The 25,625-nt window shown below is 36.3% G+C and overlaps 4 protein-coding genes across 4 annotated transcripts in view; 2 read left to right on the top strand and 2 right to left on the bottom strand.

The window, feature by feature from the left end:
* Positions 1 to 7,954: 7,954 nt before the first annotated feature.
* Positions 7,955 to 8,871, bottom strand: LOC120774653 (serine protease Hayan-like). The gene is made up of 3 exons (XM_040104378.1): positions 8,680 to 8,871; positions 8,425 to 8,590; positions 7,955 to 8,283 (listed from the first exon to the last, which is right to left on the bottom strand). Exons 1-3 carry the CDS (start codon positions 8,869 to 8,871, stop codon positions 7,955 to 7,957), a joined length of 687 nt encoding a protein of 228 aa, XP_039960312.1.
* A 281-nt stretch (positions 8,872 to 9,152) lies between these two features.
* The window catches only part of LOC120773566 (general odorant-binding protein 19a-like), a 33,028-nt gene continuing 16,555 nt past the window's right edge, over positions 9,153 to 25,625 (top strand). Inside the window, exon 1 of the mRNA XM_040102536.1 lies at positions 9,153 to 9,202. Within this exon, the coding sequence (XP_039958470.1) occupies positions 9,167 to 9,202 (36 nt within the window). The 5' untranslated portion in view covers positions 9,153 to 9,166. The remainder of the gene's footprint in view (positions 9,203 to 25,625) is intronic.
* Positions 23,022 to 23,728, top strand: LOC120773562 (probable 39S ribosomal protein L49, mitochondrial). The gene is made up of 2 exons (XM_040102531.1): positions 23,022 to 23,129; positions 23,183 to 23,728. The coding sequence occupies exons 1-2, from the start codon at positions 23,052 to 23,054 to the stop codon at positions 23,660 to 23,662; spliced, it is 558 nt and encodes a 185-aa protein (XP_039958465.1). The 5' UTR covers positions 23,022 to 23,051; the 3' UTR covers positions 23,663 to 23,728.
* On the bottom strand, positions 23,795 to 25,249 carry LOC120773561 (breast cancer metastasis-suppressor 1-like protein). Its single transcript, XM_040102530.1, has 3 exons — positions 25,045 to 25,249; positions 24,725 to 24,969; positions 23,795 to 24,295 (listed from the first exon to the last, which is right to left on the bottom strand). The coding sequence occupies exons 1-3, from the start codon at positions 25,232 to 25,234 to the stop codon at positions 24,014 to 24,016; spliced, it is 717 nt and encodes a 238-aa protein (XP_039958464.1). The 5' UTR covers positions 25,235 to 25,249; the 3' UTR covers positions 23,795 to 24,013.

Genomic DNA, 25,625 nt, shown 5'->3' with positions numbered 1-25,625 from the left:
CAATTATCTTTACCATGCGTTGGAGAGTAGTGAATCGAACAAACTATACCAGTAGTTCACACAAACTATTAGCACTTGCGGTGAAACCCTGCGCGAACATAACCTTTGCCGCATACGCAGTTTGTTGCGCTTATATTTTGATGTTTGAAAATCAATTTATAAATGTTAGTTTTTGAGAGTAATTTATCATAGGAGTCGTTCACAAAAGCAAAACTTGGTATCATTGAAGAAAGCGGTTAAACGATTTTAATGAAATATCTGCACACTCTCTTGTATCAATTCAACTCGAAAATTTTGATATTGCTTTTACAATAAAAATTTATGTAATTTGTTTACATGAGAGCAACGCGTAAAGATAGCGAGCAGAGAAATGGCGAAGAAAGCTACACTTTGTATCTTCTCTTTAGTAACTTATGTTATATACTAGCATATTTTTTATATTTTTATACTCTCGCAACAAAGTTGCTAAGGAGAGTATTATAGTTTTGTTCACATAACGGTTATTTGTAAGTCCTAAAACTAAAAGAGTCAAATATAGGGTTATATATACCAAAGTGATCAGGGTGACGAGTAGAGTTGAAATCCGGTTGTCTGTCAGTGCAAACTGCAACTTGAGTAAAAATTGAGGTATCATGATGAAACTTGGTACACGTATTTCTTGGCTCCATAAAAAGATTAAGTTCGAAGATGGGCAAATACTGCCACGCCCACAAAATGGCGGAAACCAAAAACTTATAAAGTGCCATAATTAAGCCATAAATAAAGATATTAAAGTGAAATTTGGCACAAGGGATCGCATTAGGGAGAGGCATATTTGGACGTAATTTTTTTGGGAAAGTGGGCGTGGCCCCGCCCCCTACTAAGTTTTTTGTACATATCTCGGAAACTACTACAGCTATGTCAACCAAACTCTATGGAGTCGTTTTCTTCAGGCATTTCCATATACAGTTCAAAAATGGAAGAAATAGGATAATAACCACGCCCACCTCCCATACAAAGGTTATGTTGAAAATCACTAAAAGTGCGTTAACCGACTAACAAAAAACGTCAGAAACACTCAATTTTACGGAAGAAATGGCAGAAGGAAGCTGTACCCAGGTTTTTTTTTTTTAATTGAAAAGGCGCGTGACGTCGCCCACTTATGGACCAAAAACCATATCTCAGGAACTACTAGACCGATTTCAATGAAATTCGGTATACATATAATATTTTCTTAACACCCTGATGACATGTAAGAAATATGGGTGAAATCGGTTCACAACCACGCCTTCTTCCAATATAACGCTATTTTGAATTCCATCTGATGCCTTCTCTGTATAATACGAGTATATACATTAGGAACCAATGATGATAGCGGAATAAAACTTTACACAAATACGGTATTTGAAAAATATGTAAATGACGGATAATGAAATCTCGTTTATCATTTTATCATGCGAGAGTATAAAATGTTCGGTGACACCCGAACTTAACCCTTCCTTACTTGTTTTTGTTTGCATTTGCTGGGCTCATAACTATAGAGGTTATGATAATTTTTGACAATGGTTTGAATTGAAAGTTTGGATAAATTTACAATTTTTGTTTTTGGTAAGGACTATACCAAAGTTCACACTTAGGGAAACTTTTATGAATCAGTTCCAAATAATACCAACAATAATTTCATTGTAAAATAAGTGTAAAAAGAATTAGTAAGTGATTGGAACAGCTTTTTGTGGGCACCTTTCTGAGAGTGAATTATTTTAAAGTGATAACAAATTGTTATAAGATATGAAAGTAGAGGATACTAGTTGAACCAGATTTATATACTCTAGAAAATAGTATTGTATTAAATAACAAGAAATTATTTATTTATATTAACTTTCATGAAGATAAGGTATTAAGCTGCACTGTGTGCCATGTTTCATTTTAAAAGAAGTAAGAAAGGCGTAAGCCGATGATATTGGTATAATTGGCCTCAAAAACCGCACCGTTAGTTCTGAATAATGAAGCGAAGCATATGTGTCTGGTTGTGAACGAGAGCAAGACGAAATATCTCCTGGCATGAAACGGTCGTCGCTCTCGCGACTTGGCTCCCACTTCGTTGTTGACAGTCATAACTTCAAACTCGGCTATAATTGTGTCTATCTTGCAACCAGTATTAAGACCAACAACAATGTCAGCCTCAACACCCAACGCAGAATAACTCTTTTCAACAGATGCTACTTTAGTGAGAAGTAAAGTCCTCTCTCGATGAACAAAGGTCAAACTCTATAAGTTATTCATCATCCTTGTCTTGCTATATGGTGCGGAGGCATGGACGATGATAAAATCTGATGAGTCGGTGTTTTTTTAAATTATCATTGTTTTATATATTTTATTTGTCGTCTTGAACGAGGCAAAAAATTCCTCCCTTTACACATTTTTTTGGTTAGATTGCCTTGAAGCCTTGTTAACGACATCATTTCTCGATTCAGTCAAGTTGTTGAAGTTTTCAGGGAATGTTACGGAGTGATGTCCTGGCGTATTTATAAATGAATATTCAGAAAATGAATGAATGGCATTTGTCATTGAACATCTTCTAGAAGTCCTAGCTTCTGTCATGCTGAGCGATATGTTGAGCAAACCTCCCCTTCAACAGTTCTCAACCCTTCAAATGTCTTTTCACGACATGTAGAATCATTTGTAAGTAAAAACATTCAGCATTGTTAGGTTGTACTATGCCAAGAGCATCACAGTTCCAGGTACTTCAAGACCTTGTTTCCTTTAATAGAATCGTTTTTTTGATTCATTACACGTGTAGTACTGCGGAACTTCTGGATATAACAACGTCTTAGCAAACTGATCTTCTGCACCTAATTTAAAAACGCTGTAAGAATGGTATTTGGCGGGTTAGCTGCTAATTGTGCCGCATTCTGAGCAGTATATGAAGACCTCTGGTCGTTTTCCAAGTGCACTGCAAGATGGGTGACGGTTGAATAACGGTCGAGAAGGGCAAATGTTAGATTCTCATAACTGCTCATTGCCGTCCCGTTTGATATACTTGTATGTACATATGTACATGTATTTCATAATTTTCGTTACATATTTAAATATATTTTATGCATTTCACATTGTGGAGTATTTAACGTTAATATGAGCCTCAAAAGTTTCAGAAAGCAGAGGAGTGTATGGTACCACTATGGAGGTAAAAAAAAGATTAAATGATTAATTGCAAGAAAATATAATTAATTGCAAGATATTAGTCGATTAATCGCAAAACAACCAAATTTGCCTAGCACAAATAGTACTATAAGAACTCCTATCTACCGTCCGTAAATAGGGACGGCAAGATAATCCCGCTCACTTCCCATATAACGGTACTGTTAAGAACTACTTAAACAGCAATAAATCAGTAACTAAATACGTCAGAGACATAAATTTTCACATCCGACATAGTATGAGAGAGTATGTTAAAATTGGACGAAGGCGCAAAATGTTATCCCGTTAAATTAATTGCTTCTTGATTTGTGTACTGGAAACTGAACGAATCAAGTGGAGTATAAATCTGTGTTATATGGGAAGTAGGCGTGGTTGTTTTGCGATTTCGTCCATTTTCACAATGTTACAAAAGAATATCAGAAAAATGCCATGTGATCAGTTGGTCGGGTCCCGAGATATGGGATTTCACCAAAAAAAGGGCGGTGCCACACCCATTGTCCAATTTTTATACCGGTTTCTATAAATCTCCCTCATACCACCTCAGAGCTAAAATTTAATATCTCTGCTGTATTTAGCTATTGATTTATCGCGCTTTTCGTAGTTTTGTATGTGGAGGGAGCGGAGTTATTCTCCTATTTCATCCATTTACACACCGTAGGTAGAAGTTCATATAATATCTGTACTCAAAAAATTTTTGTTCACATGTGCACCTTGCTACGGGGATCCTGTACCAAATTGCAGCTTTATATCTTAATTCAGTGCTCAATCGCGATTTGCGGGCGAGTGGTCCAATTACGCCCATCTACGAACGAAGCTTCATCGAGATATCTCAATTTTTACTCGGACGGACGGTCGGACAGACAGACAATCAATCGGATTTCAACTTTTCTCCGTCATCCTGATTATTTATATATGTATATGGGGTATTCCATACCAAATCGACCACTTTTGAACCCGACCCCTTTAATTTTGCTGAATCTTTTCTACCCTTTGAAAAACATTTTTGAGAATTTTTTCAAAATTTTTTGTCCAACTTCAAAAAAAGTTATGAATTTTTCAAAAAAATGGCTTTTTATTTTCAAATAGCTATAACTTTTGTAGAAATTGACTTTTGGGGACCTTTTTTTAAAAAAACTTTATGTTTTTGACTAAACTTTTCGAATAAATACACGAAAAAAACTTAACACGATCAATTATATAAAATAATCGGTTTTTTTACGTAAAATCGTCAGTTTTTGGAAGTTTGCCATTTTTTGAAAGTTCGCCATTTTCTTTTCTCAAAAAAACTTTAATTAATTTGACAACTATCCCTGCTAATCCCGGAGTGGGCCGATTTTTTTTTTATTCATTTAAAAAAAATTGTCAAATTTTCAAAAATGAAAAAAAAATTTATATTGAATGAAAAATAATGTATATTCAACAAAATCAAATGAGCATTTGACATACGCTTTTTTGACAATAAATTAGTAAACAATTCATATATTTGTTTATTTTAACCAGTCTATGTTTTTATATGTATCTTGAACAATATGAAGCCGCTTGCTTTACATACATATGTACATATACAGTCGTAGACATTTGACTAATCGCACTTGCATTTGTATACTTTTGTAACATGTTGCTACAGAGTAATCGAGTTAGATATAGGAGTTATGTATAGTATATACTTATGTACATATATGCATGTAAATGATCAGGATGATGAGAAGAGTTGAAATCCGGTCGTCCGTCCATGCAAACTGTAACTTGAGCAGAAACTGAGGTATCGTAATAAAGCTTGGTATATACAGTGGCTCCATCGCATAATTGGACAAGAGTTTGTCTAATATTAATGTCCTCCAAGCATAGCAATAAAAAATCGAAAAGTCCCCCTCTTCGCCAAGAGCTAACAGGACTATCAGGATTGAATTATCTCGTCCGAAATATGATATATTCCCACTCCTTCTTCCAGTGCGTATACTTTTGTGTAAATGCCGACTTTTTTTCTTTGTACCTTAGGTAAGCTTGGACGCCTGACCGTTTTCTTCCATTTTATGCATCGGGTTTCTCTGAAAACATGCGCTGGTTGTCGTTTGGTCACAGAAAGATATCATTTTTTTTTATTTGCCCATTTGTCAAATAAAAGATCTAAATATCCAAACTGAGTTGTAACTTATCATTACTTACTCATATAGTAAAAAAAAGTTGAAAAAAATTGCAAATTTATTGTTTTTTCACTCTAATCAAATGTCTCTTTACGTTCTGACTTTTCATATTAATAAAGTTGTCACTAAAAGCGCCCATACACGAGCACACAAGTGCGTTCGATCGGTATGTGTGCGCTTGCGGTTTATCGTGTATGGGCTTGTTCGCGTACCGATCCATGTTCGCGAAAATGTTTGATTTTTTACGATCGGTGCGCGAACATGTTTAACGTGTATGGCGTTGTCGGCGCACAAAATCTCATTTCTCTCGTGTCGCCGAACAGTGAAGATCGCGGACAATGGCAAGTGTTAAGGGCAGAGCCTGCTTTCGAGGCTTCAAAAAATCGATTTTTTTGAGGATTTTTTGGAAGGGAAAGAAATAATTGATTCAAGCGAAATTTCTAGGCTTTATAGTTATATACTTGAACATCTTTTACAAATTTTTTGGATACGAAATCTTTGATATTCTGCCTTTGGGAAGCAATTACCCGAATAGGTTTGATAGTCATCACTAATATAAAAAAATTGGCTGGACGACTCAGTGATTGTGGTAGCCAATATCCAATTATAATGTATACTTTGGTATATGGTTACCAAAGCGCAATTATAGTCGCTATAGCATGGATATGCAATAGATTAGGACTACCTATTTGCTATAGATAAGTCTTTTCTTTTCTAGAAGCCAACTTTACTCCATTAAGGGAGTTCTTTATTGACCGAAAAAAATGATAGTCTGATGGTGCAAGGTCAGGGCTATCCCATCTACCATGCATCAAAACTTCCCAGCCGAACTCTCCCAGTTTTTGTCGAGTCATCGAAGATGTGTGTTGTCCAGCCTTGTCCTGATGGAAGACGAAGTCCTTTCTGTTGATCAGTTCTGGCCGTTTTTTTCGATTGCTTCCTTCCATTTCATCAGGAGAGAGTAAAATGTAGAATCAATCGTTCGACCAGGCTGGAGCAGCTCATAGTGGATGATTCCTTTCCAATCCCACACAACACTCAGCTTAACCTTTCGAGGCGTCAATCCTGGCTGTGCGACCAGTTGTTGAGCTTCACCACGCTTGGACTATGATCTTTTTCGCACATTATTGTCGTATTTGATCCACTTTTCATCTCCTATTAACATTTGCTTCAGAAATAGTTCGATTTCATTTCGTTTCAGCAAAGGCTCGCAGATGTTAATTCGATCCATTAAATTTTTCACAGACAATACATGTGGTACCCAAACAACGAGATTCTTTTTGTAGCCAGCACTTTTTAAATTGTTCAAACCATTTGATATTGAATGTTAAGTTTCTAAGTGATGTCATGGCTGCTTATGTGACGATCCTGGTCAATCTTTTCCATAATTTCATCGACCTTTTCAACGATAGGTTGGCCAGAGCGAGGTGCATCTTCACATCGAGATTTCCAGAACGGAAGCGAGCAAACAATTTTTGTGCTACACGAACTGATACAGCATAGTCTACGTAATCTTCACAAATTTCATTGGAGGCATGCGTGGCATTCTTCCCTTTTTTATACATAATTTTCAAAATATAGTGAATTTCTTTATTATTTTGATTCATTTTTGAACAGCTGTTACTCTTTTTAAACTTCCGCGAATTTAATTGTTTTTTTAATTTTAAATGAAGCTTACACACTATACACACTATATGGTATGAAACAATGGTAGCACTGGAGATATAGGACTGCAACGACAGCTATTGATAAAATACGAAAAGACTTTTTCAACTATCCGACTACTGTTGAATTACTCAAGTCTACTCGAGAACATGTTTTTAGACCATACACTGACCAACATACTGGACACTCAGTGTGCAAGGTTAAAGAAAATCATTATACATATGTACATAGAATATGGGAGCTTTGGGATTCATAGATCGAAATCGATCAGGTTTAAACTATTACATATCCAATTTTATATTTTTTGCTAAGATACCTTATACATTGATCGATATTTACGGTATAAAAAAAACCGGAAGTTTGAAATTCTTATATAATTCTAAGTTATGTGGGGACAAGTGGAGATATTGTCGTGACTTCATCCATTTTAGGCAAGATTTTTGTTCTGAATTTAATTAACATATTTTACATATTAACCGATATACATATGCGATATTAAAGCAACCGGAAATTCGAAAATATTTATATATTATTAGGTTAGGTATATCAAGAAAAATCGTTAATTTTATAACATATTCACATATTAAATACATCTTGATACACATTATTCCCTGATCTTATTTTCACATAAAAATATCACGTTGCTCATCCAGTTAGTACCAAAAATAACAAGAATTTTGGGCTAAGTTTACGGCGACTTTATTAAGGTTCTTTTTAGATAAAGTTGCAAAGTAAATGCTACTTTATGCGAAGTAGATCGATTCACACAGTTCGCTATTGTCATTAATCAGAGCGCGGAAAATAATTTTAATTTCAATTCAGAAAGAAAATTAATTCCTCCACTTACCCAGTTTATGAGCAAAATCACAAAAATTTTTAACAAACAAAATCGAGTTTATTAAAATTTTTTCACTAAACTCTTTAAGAAATACATGCGTCGTAAATATTTACGTCAGATCTTTATTTCCTTAGGATGCCCAAACTACGCTCTCAATAAAATCTAAGTATTCGGATACTCTAGTAAGCACGTCTGGCACCTGTGAACGACAACGTGGACCAAAAGAATCTATGCCGACGAGTCGATATTTATTTAAACTTGCATCTTCCACTATGACCATAGGTCCACTCGCACTACTACATTCATATACCGATGGATTTACAGCGTGTGAACATAACTGCGTTGTCCGAATACCATCTGCAATAAGCCGGTTTACAAATTTACCATAAGCATCTCGACACAATGGTATTGGAAGAATCCGTACGCGTACTGCACCCACAATACGTTGACCATTGACACCTAGAACGACGAAATTGTATTAAAATTTAATAGATATGATTAAACTAAAATCAAATGAGGGTGTGTAAGAGTGCTGTCCTTCGGACTCAATTAGCGCTGATAGCGTTATTTAGATAGGATAGTTTATATAAATTTTAATACCCCAACGCGTGGCATACAACTCAGTATTGTTTAACGGAATTGCGGCAGCGGTAAATAAGCAAACGGGATACACCAAAGAAGAATAGTTAACGTCACTCTCCAATTCGACCAAACCGATATCGTTGTAAGCAGAAGTCAATGAATAGTTGGGATGCACATGAATGGCCTTAAATTTGAAATTTTTATTTTAAATACTTAAATGTTTATTACGGTATATATGTACATATGTATGAATGTACTCTCATATATATTTACTTTGATTTTCTTCTCAACCATGCCAATACTCTGTTCAAAATTATCAAGGTCTGTAATGCCCAGTCGCACAATCACCGGATTACCATTTTTTATACAATGAGCTGCGGTTAGCACGAAACGTTTATCAATTAAGGCGCCACTACACGGAAATGTGATATTTTCGTTTTGCTTTTGATGACCAATGAGTGCCATATAGGGATATTTTCTAGGTGCAACGGCACTACCTTCGGGTGCATGCGGTATCAAATTGGGCTGTAGGCCATTACCTAATGCCTCACAGACTAAAAAGTTTTCATATTTTTACATAAGTACGTGTGTATTCACATATGTAAGCATATAGTAAGTACTTATAAGTATATAACTGTACAGAGTACCAAAAAACACTCTATCATTCTTTTAGAGTACACACTTAGGTGAGTTTTACTTACTTCTAACCGCCGGGCGTTGAACCACTTGCGAGTTGGTCTTTTGGTTACAGATCGCAAAAATGCAAAGAGTAATAAAAAATACCGCTAGTGGATTGGTGAGTACAGCATTAGCTCTAAAGTTCATATTTCTAAAAAAGAGTTAATACTGCAGAAAACAATTTTTTATTATTAAAACATTACGTTTCTATTTGAGTAATTATTTAAAATATAAAATAGGACACCGCAAATATTAAATTTATTAAATATTATGGCTGATCTTAGCAAGTCTCACTTATTTCACTGCACGTTTGAGCCGATTTTAATCAGAGGCTTCCTATTTATAGCGAAAGTTATGTACATATATGAACACAGATATACTATATATTCCAGTGAAAGTAGATTTGCATACTATTTCTACTGATGATAAGAGTAGAACAATAACATTGCCAACGATTTAATTATGACAAGAATGTGAAATACACATGCTTCCATTACATTAACTTACTGATAAACTGTATGAAACAAGAAGAAACTCTTTAAAATTTTATTAAAAAAAAACCGAACCTATAATACCGCTCACAAATTTAAAAGTTTTCATACAAGAACTTGATTTTGATCGGTGAGTTTGTATGGCAGCTATGTATGTATATGCTATACATAATATGCTATGCGATATCGGCGATTCCGAATGAGAAAAAGAACGTGTTCCTATAGATATCTCCAAAACATGAACATTGCTAAATCGACTCAGCTCATCACGCTGATCATGTACTATTTATATACTTTATTGGGTCTCAGACATTTCCTTCTGCGTGTTACAAACTTCGGTAACAAGTTAGTTCCAGAAGTTTGGTGTCATCGTGATTGTGATAAAACGTTTTTCCTGGTATACTATATGTATGTAGGTATTTATACATATCCTCACTTGAAATTCAAAATAACGTAACAGCATTTTCGGAAATTTACAGTGGCAAGAATGAAACACGAAATAAAATGGAACATGAGTGAAACAAAACTTTAATGTTGGTTAAAACTGGTATATATCTGACCGCAGAACCTTAAAATGTTGAACATATGTATGTAATATTATGTATGTAATTTGAAGTAGTGAAGACACTCAATTTCGAATTTTTTGATGATACGTTGTTTTGCATTTCAGGTGACGATATATAGTACATACTACAGCGCATTTCAAAATTAAAACGTTTTCGTTTCCTAAGTGTAGATAGCATTTATTGGATGAAATGTTGTAATTAACATTGTTTTGTTTTTTTTTTTTTTCATTAGATGCTTCCATCTCCTTCGTTGTCTATTATTTCCTCTCATCTTTGATGGCAACTTGTGAATAAATTTTCCGCATAAGCGACCCACAGGTGTGTTGTAGTAGCCGAATGAAATATTTTATTGACATTAAATGTTTTCTACATATATATTATATTTTGGCTTTCATTGAGGTCGAACTATTCTCTATTGGATTGGCGTCTAATGACTGTGATGACCAATCTAAAGTTCCATTGAGTAAATAGTCTGTTCCTATGTTTCGGATAATTGTCTTCGTGCTGTCCTCCATCACGGTTATTTTGGACGTAAAGCATTTCAGAGGACTACAGTAAACCATTTCTATACAATTTCATCAATCTAACGGCTTTTAGATTTTTTGTAAAGCATATTAAAACCCCAAAACCATAAGCATAGAAGCACCCACAAAAATGCATCATTTGGGGGTGCTTTTTGATTAAATATTTGTTCTTTTCTTAGCCAAAGACGTAAATATTTTACTATCTGTAAATATCAAATGCTCCCAATGTAACCCTTTTCGGTATATTTTTTGGTTATAGTACTGGCGCGTTTGATGGCACATCTCTAAAGCCTTTTCCGTACTGAACTTTGAGATATACTAAATATGTGTCCACTTTCTAAACAAACTTTCTTAGCTTTTCTTATACATTCCTTATACTGAACACTCATTTTGCTTATTTCATTGCACGACGTGATACATTACGAAGAACGAAAAACTGGCCAAATTGTAGCCGTCAGTGACCGCAAGGAAACATGTATTAATTTGTCAAAAAATAAAATAAGTTTCAAAAATCGATCGCACAAAGAAAAAAACACTTTGAACACACTATACTCTAAGATCATATCAGGAAAGCGTTTTATAATCCGATTACTTGCGTAATCAGTTCTTTGTGTATGAGTTCCGTCTTATGAGAGTTGTCTGAATTGAGGTGGTTTCTTCGAAGATGCTCGATTGCTTTCCAGCAATCCTAGCGAATAGCGGTACTTGGCGTAATGTCGTCGCTCCAATGTGTGCGATCATTCCTCATGCATTGTGACCATCCAATCTACTACCTGGAGAAAGTAATTATATAAATGTATGTAGTATTATGGTGCCTCGACTGGTAAATGGCTTGTCAATAAAAACAATTAGCCTTCTTCCGCTGCTACCCACAGAGTTTAATTTTTTAAAGCGCGGCCGAACTAAGAACATCTCGATGTTGAACCGATTAGAGCCATTTTTTGAAGTGCGGTCGAAGGCATGCCAAAAGTAGTTCTGAGCGAGAAACTAGTAATGACATTACTCTTTCTTTAACATTTACAATACTTATCTTTAACGTATACTATTTCTGTTCCTTTTTTCGTTTAGCTATTAATTAATGTTTCGCAACTCATAGTGAAGTCTAAAATTTCAGTGAAGGTAAGCGTCGATAGTTTGAAAGAAAATTAGTGCACGTTCAGCGAATACAAATATTGTTATAGATTTTATATTTTGAAACATATTTCTAAAGAATCAACAAACAAACGAACAGTGATTTCCAAAGCCCGAGGAACGTAGTTTGAACAAGTAAGGAAGGGCTAAGTTCGGGTGTCACCGAACATTTTAAACTCTCGCATGATAAAGTGATAATCGAGATTTCATTATCCGTCATTTACATATTTTTCAAATACCGTATTTTTGTAAAGTTTTATTCCGCTATCATCATTGGTTCCTAATGTATATATTATACAGAGAAGGCATCAGATGGAATTCAAAATAGCGTTATATTGGAAGAAGGCGTGGTTGTGAACCGATTTCACCCATATTTCTTACATGTTATCAGGGTGTTAAGAAAATATTATATACCGAATGTCATTGAAATCGGTTGAGTAGTTCCTGAGATATGGTTTTTGGTCCATAAGTGGGCGACGCCACGCCCATTTTCAATTTTTAAAAAAAGCCTGGGTGCAGCGTCCTTCTGCCATTTCTTCCGTAAAATTTAGTGTTTCTGACGTTTTTTGTTAGTCGGTTAACGCACTTTTAGTGATTTTCAACATAACCTTTGTATGGGAGGTGGGCGTGGTTATTATCCAATTTCTTCCATTTTTGAACTGTATATGGAAATGCCTAAAAAAACGACTCTGTAGACTTTGGTTGACATAGCTATAGTAGTTTCCGAGATATGTACGAGGCGGGGCACGCCCACTTTTTCAAAAAAATTACGTCCAAATATGCCCCTGCCTTATGCGATCCTTTGTGCCAAATTTCACTTTAATATCTTTATTTATGGCTTTGTTATGACATTTATAGGTTTTCGGTTTTCGCCATTTTGTGGGCGTGGCAGTGGTCCGATTTTGCCCATCTTCGAATTTAACCTTCTTATGGAGCCAAGAAATACGTATACCAAGTTTCATCATGATATCTCAATTATTACTCAAGTTACAGCTTGCACGGACGGACACTGATCACTTTGGTATACATATATAACCCTATATCTGACTCTTTTAGTTTTAGGACTTACAAACAACCGTTATGTGAACAAAACTATAATACTCTCCTTAGCAACTTTGTTGCGAGAGTATAAAAAGCTAAGATTCAGCAGCGACGATTTTCGGTTAGAATTGTATCCTGACAACGCCAGATTATTTGCGGTGTAATCTTTCTCTTTATACTTATTGATGCAGTATTTAACATGAAATAAATGTGTGGAAACAATCTATGAAGAGTTAGTGCTTATAAAAGTAAACAATATAAGTGTTAAATAAGTTTAATTTCAAAATTACATTTTTTAAATAGTTGAATTAGATTTCAAATGCTAATATCTCAAAACCTGAGAGTCTCCTACATGTATTTGTATATTTTATGATCCTGTATAACTCTCCTCCAGTATCCTCTATCCACCCATATCCATTTTAACCATGATTGGATACTGCAAGAAGAGCACACTCTGTACTCAATTGAACTTTAGATTGGCCATCACAGTCACCAGACGACAATCCAATATTGAATAGTTCGGCCTTAATGAAAGCTAAAACATTTGACTTCATTCGGTTACTACAACATATCTGTGGAAGTTTATTTGTCGAAAATTAATTTGCAAGTTGCCATCAAAGGTATCAGACTATAATAGAAAACGCGGAAGATTGCAACAACTAGTGAAAAATAAAACAGTATATTTTTAATAATTACAACATTTTTATACTCTCGCAACAAAGTTGCTAAGGAGAGTATTATAGTTTTGTTCACAAACCGGTTGTTTGTAAGTCCTAGAACTAAAAGAAGTCAGATATATGGTTATATATACCAAAGTGATCAGGGTGACGAGTAGAGTTGAAATCCGGATGTCTTTCTGTCCGTCTGTCCGTCCGTCCGTCCGTGAAAGCAGTAACTTGAGTAAAAATTGAGATATCATGATGAAACTTGGTACACGTATTTCTTGGCTCCATAAGAAGGTTAAGTTCGAAGATGGGCAAAATTGGCCCACTGCCACGCCCACAAAATGGCGGAAACCGAAAACCTATAAAGTGTCATAACTAAACCATAAATAAAGATATTAACGTGAAATTTGGCACAAAGGATCGCATTAGGGAGGGGCATATTTGGACGTAACTTTTTTTGGAAAAGTGGGCGTGACCCCACCCCCTACTAAGTTTTTCGTACATATCTCGGAAACTACTATAGCTATGTCAACCAAACTCTATAGAGTCGTTTTCTTCAGACATTTCCATATACAGTTCAAAAATGGAAGAAATCGGATAATAACCACGCCCACCTCCCATACAAAGGTTATGTTGAAAATCACTAAAAGTGCGTTAACGGACTAACAAAAAACGTCAGAAACACTTAATTTTACGAAAGAAATTGCAGAAGGAAGCTGTACCCAGGCTTTTTTTAAAAATTGAAAATGGGCGTGGCCTCGCCCACTTATGGACCTAAAACCATATCTCAGGAACTACTCCACCGATTTAAATGAAATTCGGTATATTATACTTTCTTAACACCCTGATGACATGTACGAAATATGGGTGAAATCGGTTTACAACCACGCCTTCTTCCAATATAACGCTATTTTGAATTCCATCTGATGCCTTCTCTGTATAATATATATGTACATTAGGAAATGAAAATACAATTCAATACTCAAAGTACACAAATTGATCTACTCTAATTAATTTTACTGCAAAATAAAAAAATATGTAAATTATTATCACTTTATCATGCGAGAGTATGAAATGTTCGGTGACACCCGAACTTAGCCCTTCCTTACTTGTTTCGTTACACTTCGGAAACGAAAGCGTTATTTTTTTAACGTAAAAACAAAGTTAAAACACGAAGGTTCACACGTTTTGAAGAATAAATTTCTGCAGATCCTGAAAAAATTTTTCATACATTGAAATTTTTAGAAAATTATATTTGGTAGTCGGAAAAGTTTTTTCGTATTTCTAATCAAATTTCAAACGTAGTGTTTTATATATTTATACTATTAAATAAATAACCAATAATGTACCAATTTGGTCGACCACTTTTTGCCATTTTTCCGCTAGAGACATTATTCCATCAGTGTAAATTAAATTCTAGAACGAAAGCGAGCGAACCATTGTTGTGCTACACGAACTGATACAGCATCGTCTCTGTAAACTTCACAAATTTCATTGGTGGCTTCCCTTCTTTATATACAAATTTCAAAATATAGCGAATTTCTTAATTATTTTCACTCATTTTTGAACAGCTATAAATTTTTTTCAACTTCTCCGAATTTAATTTCACCTTTCCAACACTATACGGTATGACACAATGTGGTTGGTAGCACTGGAAATATACGACTGCAATGATATTTATTGACAAAATACGAAAAGACTTTTTAGACTACCCAATATCTAAGGCACAAAAAATTAAGTACATTTCCATAAATACAACCAAGTGACAGAAATATCAGAGTATTAGGTAACACTAGGCATTTACCCTAAATGCACCTTAGGATCAATTTGCTATAGCATCGACTATGGAAAGAACAGATGTAAGTAAAAGAAATAAAGTGGAATGGCAGACTGCATAAATACCTGCTTATTCTACTAAGAAAATAAGCAATCACTCCTCTGTCAAATTACTATAGAAAAAATAGAAACTACATATATGTACATATGTCATCAAATTTCAACAGCTTTACTGAATTAGATGAGGTAAGTAAAGATCAAAATACAAGTGATGAGACAGACTCTCAAAGAGAAGCAGCCCTATCACCGCAACCAACTTTTATGCCAGATGTTAAAGACAAATGAAATGATAAAAATGTTCACTTCTCTAATTCCTCATAAGCATTTTTATTATATGTCAACAAGAATAGGACAAGTTAGGAAAAGGGTTAAAACTGTTAATGTGTTTTGATAATATTGAACAAAATAACAACAAGAAAAAATATAATAATAAATAATGCGTAGACGCACATTTATAATGCACTGGTAGTCGTGGAACCTCCTATGAAGTCCAATAAAAATTTGCAAGGTTACGGCAGACAAAAGTTAAGGCACACAAAGTGTTATTGTTCAAAGCCATTCAACTGCTTCTCAAAGTCCTGAGAGCACAGGCTTTCCTGTAAATAGCAAATTTCCTGTTTTATCTACAAGCCCATCTACATACTGGTCTTCTAATCTTACAGAAATGCCTGAACGTTCGGACTTTATTGTATACAAAGCAATTCCAAGTCATATGCTTTGACTTTAGCCCGAACCATTCGCCAAAAAAAGTAAAAACGGCAAATAACTGCGAAAACTTGCATAAATGATTTGCAAAGGTATTATTTACATACATACATATATTAAAAATTAATTTGAACTCGACGCAGCCATGGGATTTTCACTGAACTTATTTATGAATCAACGTATCAAGCGACTTCCATTAATCAATCGCATTTTCTTCACAAATATTTCTTTCAGGGTTTTTAAAATTATTCGAATACCATGAAAACGGATTATGGATTATTCGAATATTCGGTTTGTAACCCTTCCTATGAATATTACCGATTATGATATTCGAGTGTTGTTCTACTGCGGAATTGAAAATTGAAATCTAAGCAGCCTTGATTTTTACTTGTTTCAAATTTGTGAAAATAAAAATTGTTTGTTTCTATAAACTTACTTATGTATATACAGTTTGTCAAGAAACTCTTTACACACTGAAAATTTACAGCATTTTTTTACTTTGCATACAAAAACAAACACCTTCTGTTGAATTTCATCAAATTTTTTTAATGTAGAACTGTTGAATAGTATGTGCTTGGTTAATAAGTGCAAAAACAAAAACAAAATATTGCAAGGTTAAAGATTAATTCAACAAAATAGTAGTTTACACATTTTTGACACTGTCAAGAAACTCTTTACACAAAGTGCTTTAGCTACGGTTTAACAAACATATTTAATAACTTATACTATCTTAATCTAGTTTTAATATTTGGTATGTCCCCCCTTAGCATTAACTACGTGCTGAAGGCGTTTTTTCATGGAATTAACTAGCTTTTGGACGTCATATTCAGAGGGTATCTTTTGCCACTCTTCAATCACTGCCGTTTTCAGCTCTGTTCGATTTTTGGGCTGCCTTTTTGCCACTTTTTTTTTCAAGTGTGTCCATTAATTTTCAATTGGGTTAAGGTCCGGGCTCTGGGTAGGTGTGTCAATCACCTTTTGGCAGTTATAAAGGAGCCATGTCCGCACATTAAGCTCTTTATGCTTGTGGTCAAAATTTAAATTTAGGCTTATTGTCGGCAATAAACCCAAATTTTTCGGCACTCTGCTTCAAATGGGTCTTAAGAATTGAGAGGTACTGCTCAGCATTCATAGTATTTTCTATAAATGCCAGCTCTCCGACCCCTTTGCTGCTGATGCATCCCCAAATCATAACCGACAATTTTCCAAATTTAACCGTCGGAATGATATTGCGCTGATCCAACGCTGTTAATGCCTTGCGCCACACTCTGGTTGGTCCATCATTATAATACAGCATGATTTTAGTTTCGTCACAGAAAATGACATCATCCCAATAACCTGCCGGCGTGCTGACCATGTTAACAGCAAAAGTATAACGTTTTTCAACATTTGTCTGGGAAAGCAGCGGTTTCTTTCGCGCAACTCTTGAAGTGTACTTATGCCGCAGAATTGCTTGGCGTACTGTTTCGTGTGAAACGACTGTGCCACACTCTTCTTCCAGCTCTTTGGCAAGGGTTCTAGTAGAAATTCGGGGATTTTGGTCGATCTTACGCAGGATTAGGCGGTTATCCCGTTCGCAAATCTTTTTCTTACGGCCACCTCCACCTTTTGCTTCAAGTACGCCTTCATTTTCCGCGCGACTTAAAACATTATAAATTGTTTTTCTGGAGACACAAAACATTTTTGATAATTCTGCCGCAGATTTTCCCAGTTGGTGATTGTAATAAATCAATTGGACTACATCGAAGGTCAATCTTTTTCCAGGCATTTTAAAAATTTCAAAAAGTCGCTTTATGACACGCGTTCATCAATATTTCACAATTAAATGAGAAAGAATTCAAAAAAACGATGATTGCAAAATCATAGATAGCGGTAAAAGTACCGTTTTTTCTTCAAGAAAAACAAAACAGACACAAACAACAAAATGTGTAAAGAGTTTCTTGACAGTGTCCAAAATGTGTAAACTACTTTTTTGTTGAATTAATATTTAACCTTGCAATATTTTGTTTTTGTTTTTGCACTTATTAACTAAGCACATACTATTCAACAGTTCTACATTAAAAAAATTAGATGAAATTTAACAGAAGGTGTTTGTTTTTGTATGCAAAGTAAAAAAATGCTGTAAATTTTCAGTGTGTAAAGAGTTTCTTGACAAACTGTATGTTAAAAATTAGTAGAAGTGGAATGCTTACTAATCGAACAGTCGACAACGATCTGTTAATCGGATAGTCAAAAATGAGCGGTTAATCGAATAGTCGACGGTGTACAACTATCCGGATACTGCAAACCGAATATTGTTATTCGAATAGTGGCCTATCCGGTTAATTCGGTTAGTCGATTAGTTGAAATATGCCACGCGTTTTCATTCCCGTTTTCACAAAAAGGGCAGTCATACCAATCGTCATGCCCTTATTTGTGTAAATACTCTTTAAAGCAGTTGTGCAAAGTCAGGTTTCTAAATAGCATGTGAGTCCATCTACTTTTTATTGTTTTTCTCATCGTTTCTGCCACTCATTAATGGGTTTCACGTGTTTCCAAAAATCGATTAGTTATTGTTTTATTAAATTCTACAACACCTCTAGAATATTGTCTTAAATTTTCGATTTGATCCAAGTAATAGTTTCGGAGATACAGTCTTGAGAACTTGTGCACTCGAGGCTAGCTAAGCTAAGTGTGCCGTCTTTTAACGCGTTTTTCTCGAAACTGTGTTTTTGAAGTCGGTTGGCAAGATTTCTCGAGAATCACTCAACTAATCTTCATCTTCCACAGAACTTGGAGATATAATTCTTAAATACTTGGACGAAAGATTTTTTTTATTACAACTATTTGGAAAAAAATGTCGAGACATTTTACTGAAATTTATTTTTGCTACAAAGTATTATAGTTTTATTCACTTAAAGGTTGTACGTATCACCTAAAACTAATCGAGACAGATATAGGGTTATATACATATATATATTAATGATCTGGATGACGAGAAAAGTGGAAATCCGGTTGACTGTCTGTCTGTCCGTGCAAGCTGTAACTTGAGTAAAAATTAAGGTATCTTAATGAAATGGTTCCTTGGTTTGAGGGTACCTTATTACAAAAAATATTTCGAGTTCGTAGATGGGCGTAACTGGACCACTACCACGCCCACAAATCGCCATTAACCAAAAACACATAAAAGGCCATCACTAAGCATCAAATTAAGATATAAAACTGTAATTTTGTACAACATACTTTTGGGATTTTTTTTTTTAAGTCTAAGTCCAAAGCAATTCAAACTCAACAACCAAATTAGTTCAGTACAAATCTTATATTAGTTCTTACAGTGTGAAAAGGAATGAAATCGGGCGGAAACCGATTTAAATTTTACCACCGTGATAGTATGAGGAAGTTTTATGAAAGCCGGTATGAAAATTGGACGATGGCAGTAGCTCCCGCCCACTTTTTGGTGAAATCCCATATCCCGACCAACCCATTTCGACAAAATTTAGTATGTGACATTTTTCAGACACTCTTATGACACAGTATGAAAATGACCAAAAATTTATTAAAGCCAATTAAAACTGTTTAAGTTCCTAGGTACCGAATGTTTAGACCCTGGTACCTATAGTTAACTTTTATTCGAAAATGTCGGTCCCAATATAATATCCCAGTTACCCAATGAAAATAAGGTAGCGTCTTTTATTGATAACAGTGTATATTTGTGCCTGAAATAGATAAATTTGAGCGAAAACTTGGCCTAGCCCCTTTATAACTAATATCAGGATTTCCGAATATTGGGCTGACTTTAGTCTACATGATTGGGGTCATTGTCCTCGGTGCTTTAATACTTATTTTATTATTTATTAGAGATTTAAAAATTGAGAGGCGTAGCGTTTGCGGTGGTCCCGGCCAACAGGGGCGGCGGGAGCGTGCCTTGCGCGTCGGAGGCCGCTGTTCTCCCTATAACACTTTGAATTTGGTAGCGATCAGTCGCGTTTATTATACGAGCTCTCTAGCGAGGAATATTTAAACGGAAAAGATGAAATGAATGCGTACAATTTTAAACTGATCCTTCCTCAAAAGTAATACAATTACTAAATATTTGGACAAGTAGAAAAGAACTGCAATCAAATACGCAATACAATGTATTATAACCGGCTCAGTAGTCAGTCGTTGAATATTGTATCACGTGCAACCCAAAAGACTGATGTCATAACCTTGTCAGCCGTTTTTCCACGTTCCAGAACCGGTTGATCATGTACAGTCCACTAGAATGACTGTCGATTGGATTCCAGTGGGAAATAATGGAGCCTATGGATGGTTTCTATTATCCCACACCGACAAAGAGCACTCAAACCCTTCTCAGAATCAGTTATTCGTTGGTTTTGTTTGAGTTATTGGAGGAGACATGGGGTCTCCCACTTTGCACAGAGCTTTCGCCTCTTTAGGGGGTTGTTGTTGTTTGTTGTTGTTGTTGTTTTAACGGAAATTCAATCCCCGTTGGGATGGTAAATGTCATTTGTGTTGTCGTCGATGTCATCTAACGGTAGGCCCAAGAAACGTGCTGTTTCGGCGGGGTCGGACCAAAGGGAGGAGGGTGTTAGATGGGTGGGGTTTGTGGGGCATGCAAAGAGGTGGTCAGTATCATGCGGAGACTCGTTGCATGCAGGACATACGTCGGGTATGTCAGAAGGTCTATTCTGGATAAGTAGGAGTTTAACCTGTTGCAGTATCCAGAACGAAGTTGCGCAAGGGTCACACGCGTTTCTCGCGGCAGCTGGAGCTCTTCGTCTGCGATGGGGTGGTGGTTTGACCCAAGAACGCCATTCACGGGAAGGGAGTCGGTGAAGGTGTTGATGGCTCCGCTGTGAATGGCGGTCAGTACCTGTCTGGGAAGTTAGTTGCGTCCGAAGTCCGGTCGGTGTACGTTGTACGACGTCGTCGACGTAATCCAGGAATGACCTTTGATGCTCCTAGGAGGCGGTTCCGCTCCAAGCAGATGACTGCAGGGGTGATTTCTGCGAAAGCATCCCAGCAGGAACTGCCTGGAGAGGAGTTCATTATGCTCCTTAACTGGGAGCATAAGCATCTCACTGTGTAAGTGTTCAATGGGAGACATCAAAAGACATCCTGTAGTGGTTCGGAGTGCAGTGTTCTGACAGGTCTGTAGTTTCCTCATCTGCGTACCACTGCATCCAGGCGACCATATGGGGGCTGCGTAATTGAAGACCGGCCGGCCGATTGCCTTGTATGTTGCCAACAACGTTTCTTTTTGTCTTTTTCCCCAGCGTGCTGCCGGCTAGCGACTTGAGGATTTTGTTGCGGTTCATACTTTGGCGATAATCGCGGTCGTATGAGGAGAGAAGGAGCATAGACTGTCGAATGTTACACCTAAAATCTTAGGATTGTTGACAGTCGGAATTTTGACGCCGTCGACTGCAATGTTAAGCTCAAGTCTATACTCCTTCGTCCAGTTTGTGAATATGGTCGCTGTGGATTTGGTGGGGAAAAGTGTGAGATTTCGTGCAGTGAGGAAACGAGAAAGGTCGGAGAGGTAGCTGTTTACCTTCGAACACATGCCATCGATTCCGTTGCCCGACGCCAATATCGTGCAGTCATCAGCGTACGAGGTTATGGAAACTCCTTCTGGTGGTTGTGCGAGTTTCGAGATGTAGAAGTTAAACAGTAGTGGGGAGAGGACACCACCCTGCGGAACCCCCTGTTTAATTCTTCTCAGTTTAGATGTTTTACCTCGAAATAGTACGGATGACTGGCGACCGCTCAGATAGTTCATGGTCCACCTCTTTAGCCCTGGAGGGAGCGTAGTTGTTTCGATGTCCTGCAGTAGCGTTGTGTGATTGACCGTGTCAAAAGCTTTTGACAAGGTCCAACGCTACGAGGATCGTTCTTTCGCAGGGTGGTTTCTGGTTGAGGCCAAGAACTATCTGGGCGTTTATGACGCTAAGTGCTGTGGTGGTGCTGTGCACTTTTCGGAATTATGCTGGTGGCTGGCTAGGCTCAGGTGGTGAGTGAAGGTCGGGAGTAGCAAGGCCTGAAGTGTCTTCACTACTGGGGAGAGGAGAGTTATCGGTCGATAAGATTCCCCTTTGTTGGCAGGTTTCCAAGGTTTCAGTAGCGGGACCACTCTTCCGACTTTCCACACATCGGGTATTTGAAGAGTGGTCAGCGACAGATTGAGGACCTTGGTGAGATATCCTACTCCCGTCGAGCCTCCCGTCGAGCCTAGAGGATTTCCCTGGTTCAGAACCCAATTCCAACAGTATTTTCCCCCAAAAAGACAATGCTTTAACACACAAAAATGCTACATATATATCAATAACTAATAGTTATAATCTAACTAATAGAAAACATATATGTAGATGTTAGTGGAAGTATTATCTATGTGTCAGCTACAGAAATGCGTGGACGGGTCCTCTAGTTTTTATATGAGAAAAAATTTTTGAAAAAGGCTGTTTTTTACCCGAGGAAACCCATGTTACACCTTAAGGCTAGCTTGTCTTTCTTGCTTCCTCTCTTGTTTAGTAAGTTGTCTCCTAGTGCTATTTGTTTTGTGGTAAATTTTTTTGAGCTCCATCGCCATAATGTCTGGTGGCATGATACCTGTTATAATTCCAGCGGCTTCGTGTGACACAGTCCGGAAAGCGCAAGCTACCCTGATTACATATGTTTTAAGTTCTCTGCCTTTTCTATGTTTTAAGTTCTCTGTCTGGGTAATCTTTGCACAAAATAAATGTTTTAGTAAAAAAATTAGTAAGGTATTGGCGCCACCTACATTTCGTATTCTGAATGCTTGTTTCACCAGAGAACATAATTTATGTTTTCTGATCAAATGTTGCTAGCGTTCGAGCGCTATCTACAGAGTACTAGTAGATTTTCATATCAGTTAAATACCTTGTTACCGATCGATAATACTTTAAGAACGTACGTTCTCTGCATCACGTACCCGCACTGCTTTGACTACCCGAACAGCTGATTAGGAAGTAAATTTAGCTGAACTTTGACAGAAAATTACTAATTATGGCATCAACCCAAAGATTTTTATCGCAAATTTGTCAAAGCGCGCCTAATTTGCTAAACCTTTCTAGCAAATTACAGGTGAGTTACTTCATTAAGTGTATAGTTACGTATACTTACTTCGTTTATTTCAGCGCTTACCGGCTAGTGTTTTTGTGCGACATTCTAGCTATCTATCATCCCCACCAGTGGGCCCCCGCGAGGAATATCCCGAAGTAGAGATTGTGCGAGATGCTCCTGAATGGAAATATGTTGAACGTTTGCTACCCCAAAAAACGATTCCATACCCTGTTAAAAGAGCTGAATACCCATCTGGTTGGAAGCCACAGACCGCCGCTGCACTACCAGACCTGAAATATTTTGTAGCACGCACGAAAAATCACATGGTTCCCGTGTATTTACAAACAACCTTTCGTGGTCAACGTCGTATTACTGTGATTCGACGAATCCAGGGTGATATATGGGAGTTGGAGCGTGAATTGCGCGTTGTGGTAGAAAAAGCTAGAAATGGCAAATTATGCGCCAGTCGAGTAAATGAAATGAGTGGACAAATTCACTTTCATGGCGATTATGTAGATGTTATACGGGAGCACCTTAAAGAAAATGGGTTTTAAGTTGTGAATTTTGTTGCCACGAGACTGTGAATAAATACGAAATTTTAAGTATGTTCTATAAAAGTACAACTATACAATTTTTATTTTTGTTTTGTTTCTTATTTTTTGGGAATTGCGCTAGTACATAGTTAAGATATAGTTAGTTTAGCTTATTAGCGAAATGTTAAAACGAGTTGGCAGAAATTTAACATGTAACCCATTATGTAAGTATTATGTATATATGCCCTGAGATAATTTTAATAATCAGAACTGACTCCATTACATAAACATATACTGTTAAATTTAAATCCCACTTGATGATTTTATAACTAATGAAAAACTAAGGACTATAGAATTGCAATTCGGCTTTTATCATACAGCCACAGAAGAGACTGAGGTCGCCGTAGATCGTTTGAGTGCTTTTCGTATAGCAGTCCAATCCTCCATAATATCTTCATCACGCAACATGTAAACAATGTAGGGACCAGTAACCGTAACAGCTTTTTTTCTCCCAGGACCACGTACTTTGCTGGCCCGTCTATCAACAGCCCAATCTGACCAAGATATATCGACATTGTTACGATCTTCCTCCAGTCGACGTATTCTTTCTATTAATTGCTCCTCTATCTGATCGATTGCTAATTGCTTTTCACTCTGAAATATATAAGAAAACATTAGACTTAAAGAAAATTGAAAATTATTAAATTAATTAAATAGTTGGCGAACCTTAGATTAGAGTTAGATTAATTAAATTTATATCAAGAATTGTAAACATACAGCTAAATAAATTAAGCATAATTAAGAATTAGGAGGATTTTCCAAAATCTGCTTAAGTGAATTTTTGAAAACAAAAAAACAAATTTTCACCCCAAGTGGAAATATTTTTTGTGTCAAAATTCGTAGTTGTTACAGTAACTGTACAAAATTTCCGCTGCAATCTGCTTATAATGTAGTTGTTGTCGCAGAAAACGTTCTTCAAATAATTTTGAGGAACACTTTCGATTTGACAGTTTTCAGCTATATATAAATCAGAGCTACCTGGAATAGTGACCCTGGGCCTCAAACGAAATTGTTGAAACTTACCTCGAAATTTTGCTGTGCGGCTTGTACTTCAGACTGGTACTTATGGTCAATGTTTTCTAACCGAAATTGACGCAGCTTCTCCGCAACTTCTACGCGATTTTCGTAAGCCTTGTCTAATTCTCTCAAGGGAATTAAATATTCCTCTGAACGTCCTTCGCGCACATCGGCAATCTGTTGCTCATTTTGTTTATATCGCTCTTGATAGTATTGCTCTCGTAATTGTTCAAATTGCAGTTCGAGGCTAGCTGGAAGTTAGAAAAAATTTACAGAAAACGTACTAAGTACTGCACATTGAGTTTTCCATAACATATCATAAGTACCTAAATCCTGACAATATTCACTTCGGATTCTATCCATTTCGATAAAATCCATATCAGATGAATCGTCAGAGTCCATTTCGTTTGCTTCCTCGTCCGTCGATTCTCGGTTCGGGCTGGAGTTTGAATGATCGGACTCGGCCCCAGAAACATCCTCAACATCTGTTGCCTCCCCCTCATTTTTAGCAGGCATAGTGTTAACGCTTAATATTCAACTTAACGAACAATTATCGGGAAAACAACTAAATTTAACAGTTATTTATGTAAACAACTCCGTTTATTGCAAATTTTGTTTAATGTTTTCCCCAAGTATTTTTACAACTGTGCTACCTGCGATTGCTATGTTGTTGTGAACTGCAGACCAAATGTCAAAGGCATCATGATAAACGTCAATTGTGTGGAATGTGAAATATATCTTTTAGATGACATATTGTCACATGTAGATGTCGCCATAAGCACTTATAAACATAAATGGATTTTAACTAAAGTTTGATATGGAATTAAAGTTATTTTTGCACTATTTTATATAAAATAAATGTTTAGAAGCGAATTAGTGAAGTGTTAGCGGATATAAAAGTTAAAAA

Source organism: Bactrocera tryoni, chromosome 4 (assembly GCF_016617805.1).
Source record: "Bactrocera tryoni isolate S06 chromosome 4, CSIRO_BtryS06_freeze2, whole genome shotgun sequence".
In the NCBI taxonomy this organism is placed as follows: Eukaryota; Metazoa; Arthropoda; class Insecta; order Diptera; family Tephritidae; genus Bactrocera; species Bactrocera tryoni.
The sequence above is the reverse complement of the archived record's forward strand: the minus strand, read 5'-3'. Positions and strand labels throughout refer to the sequence as shown.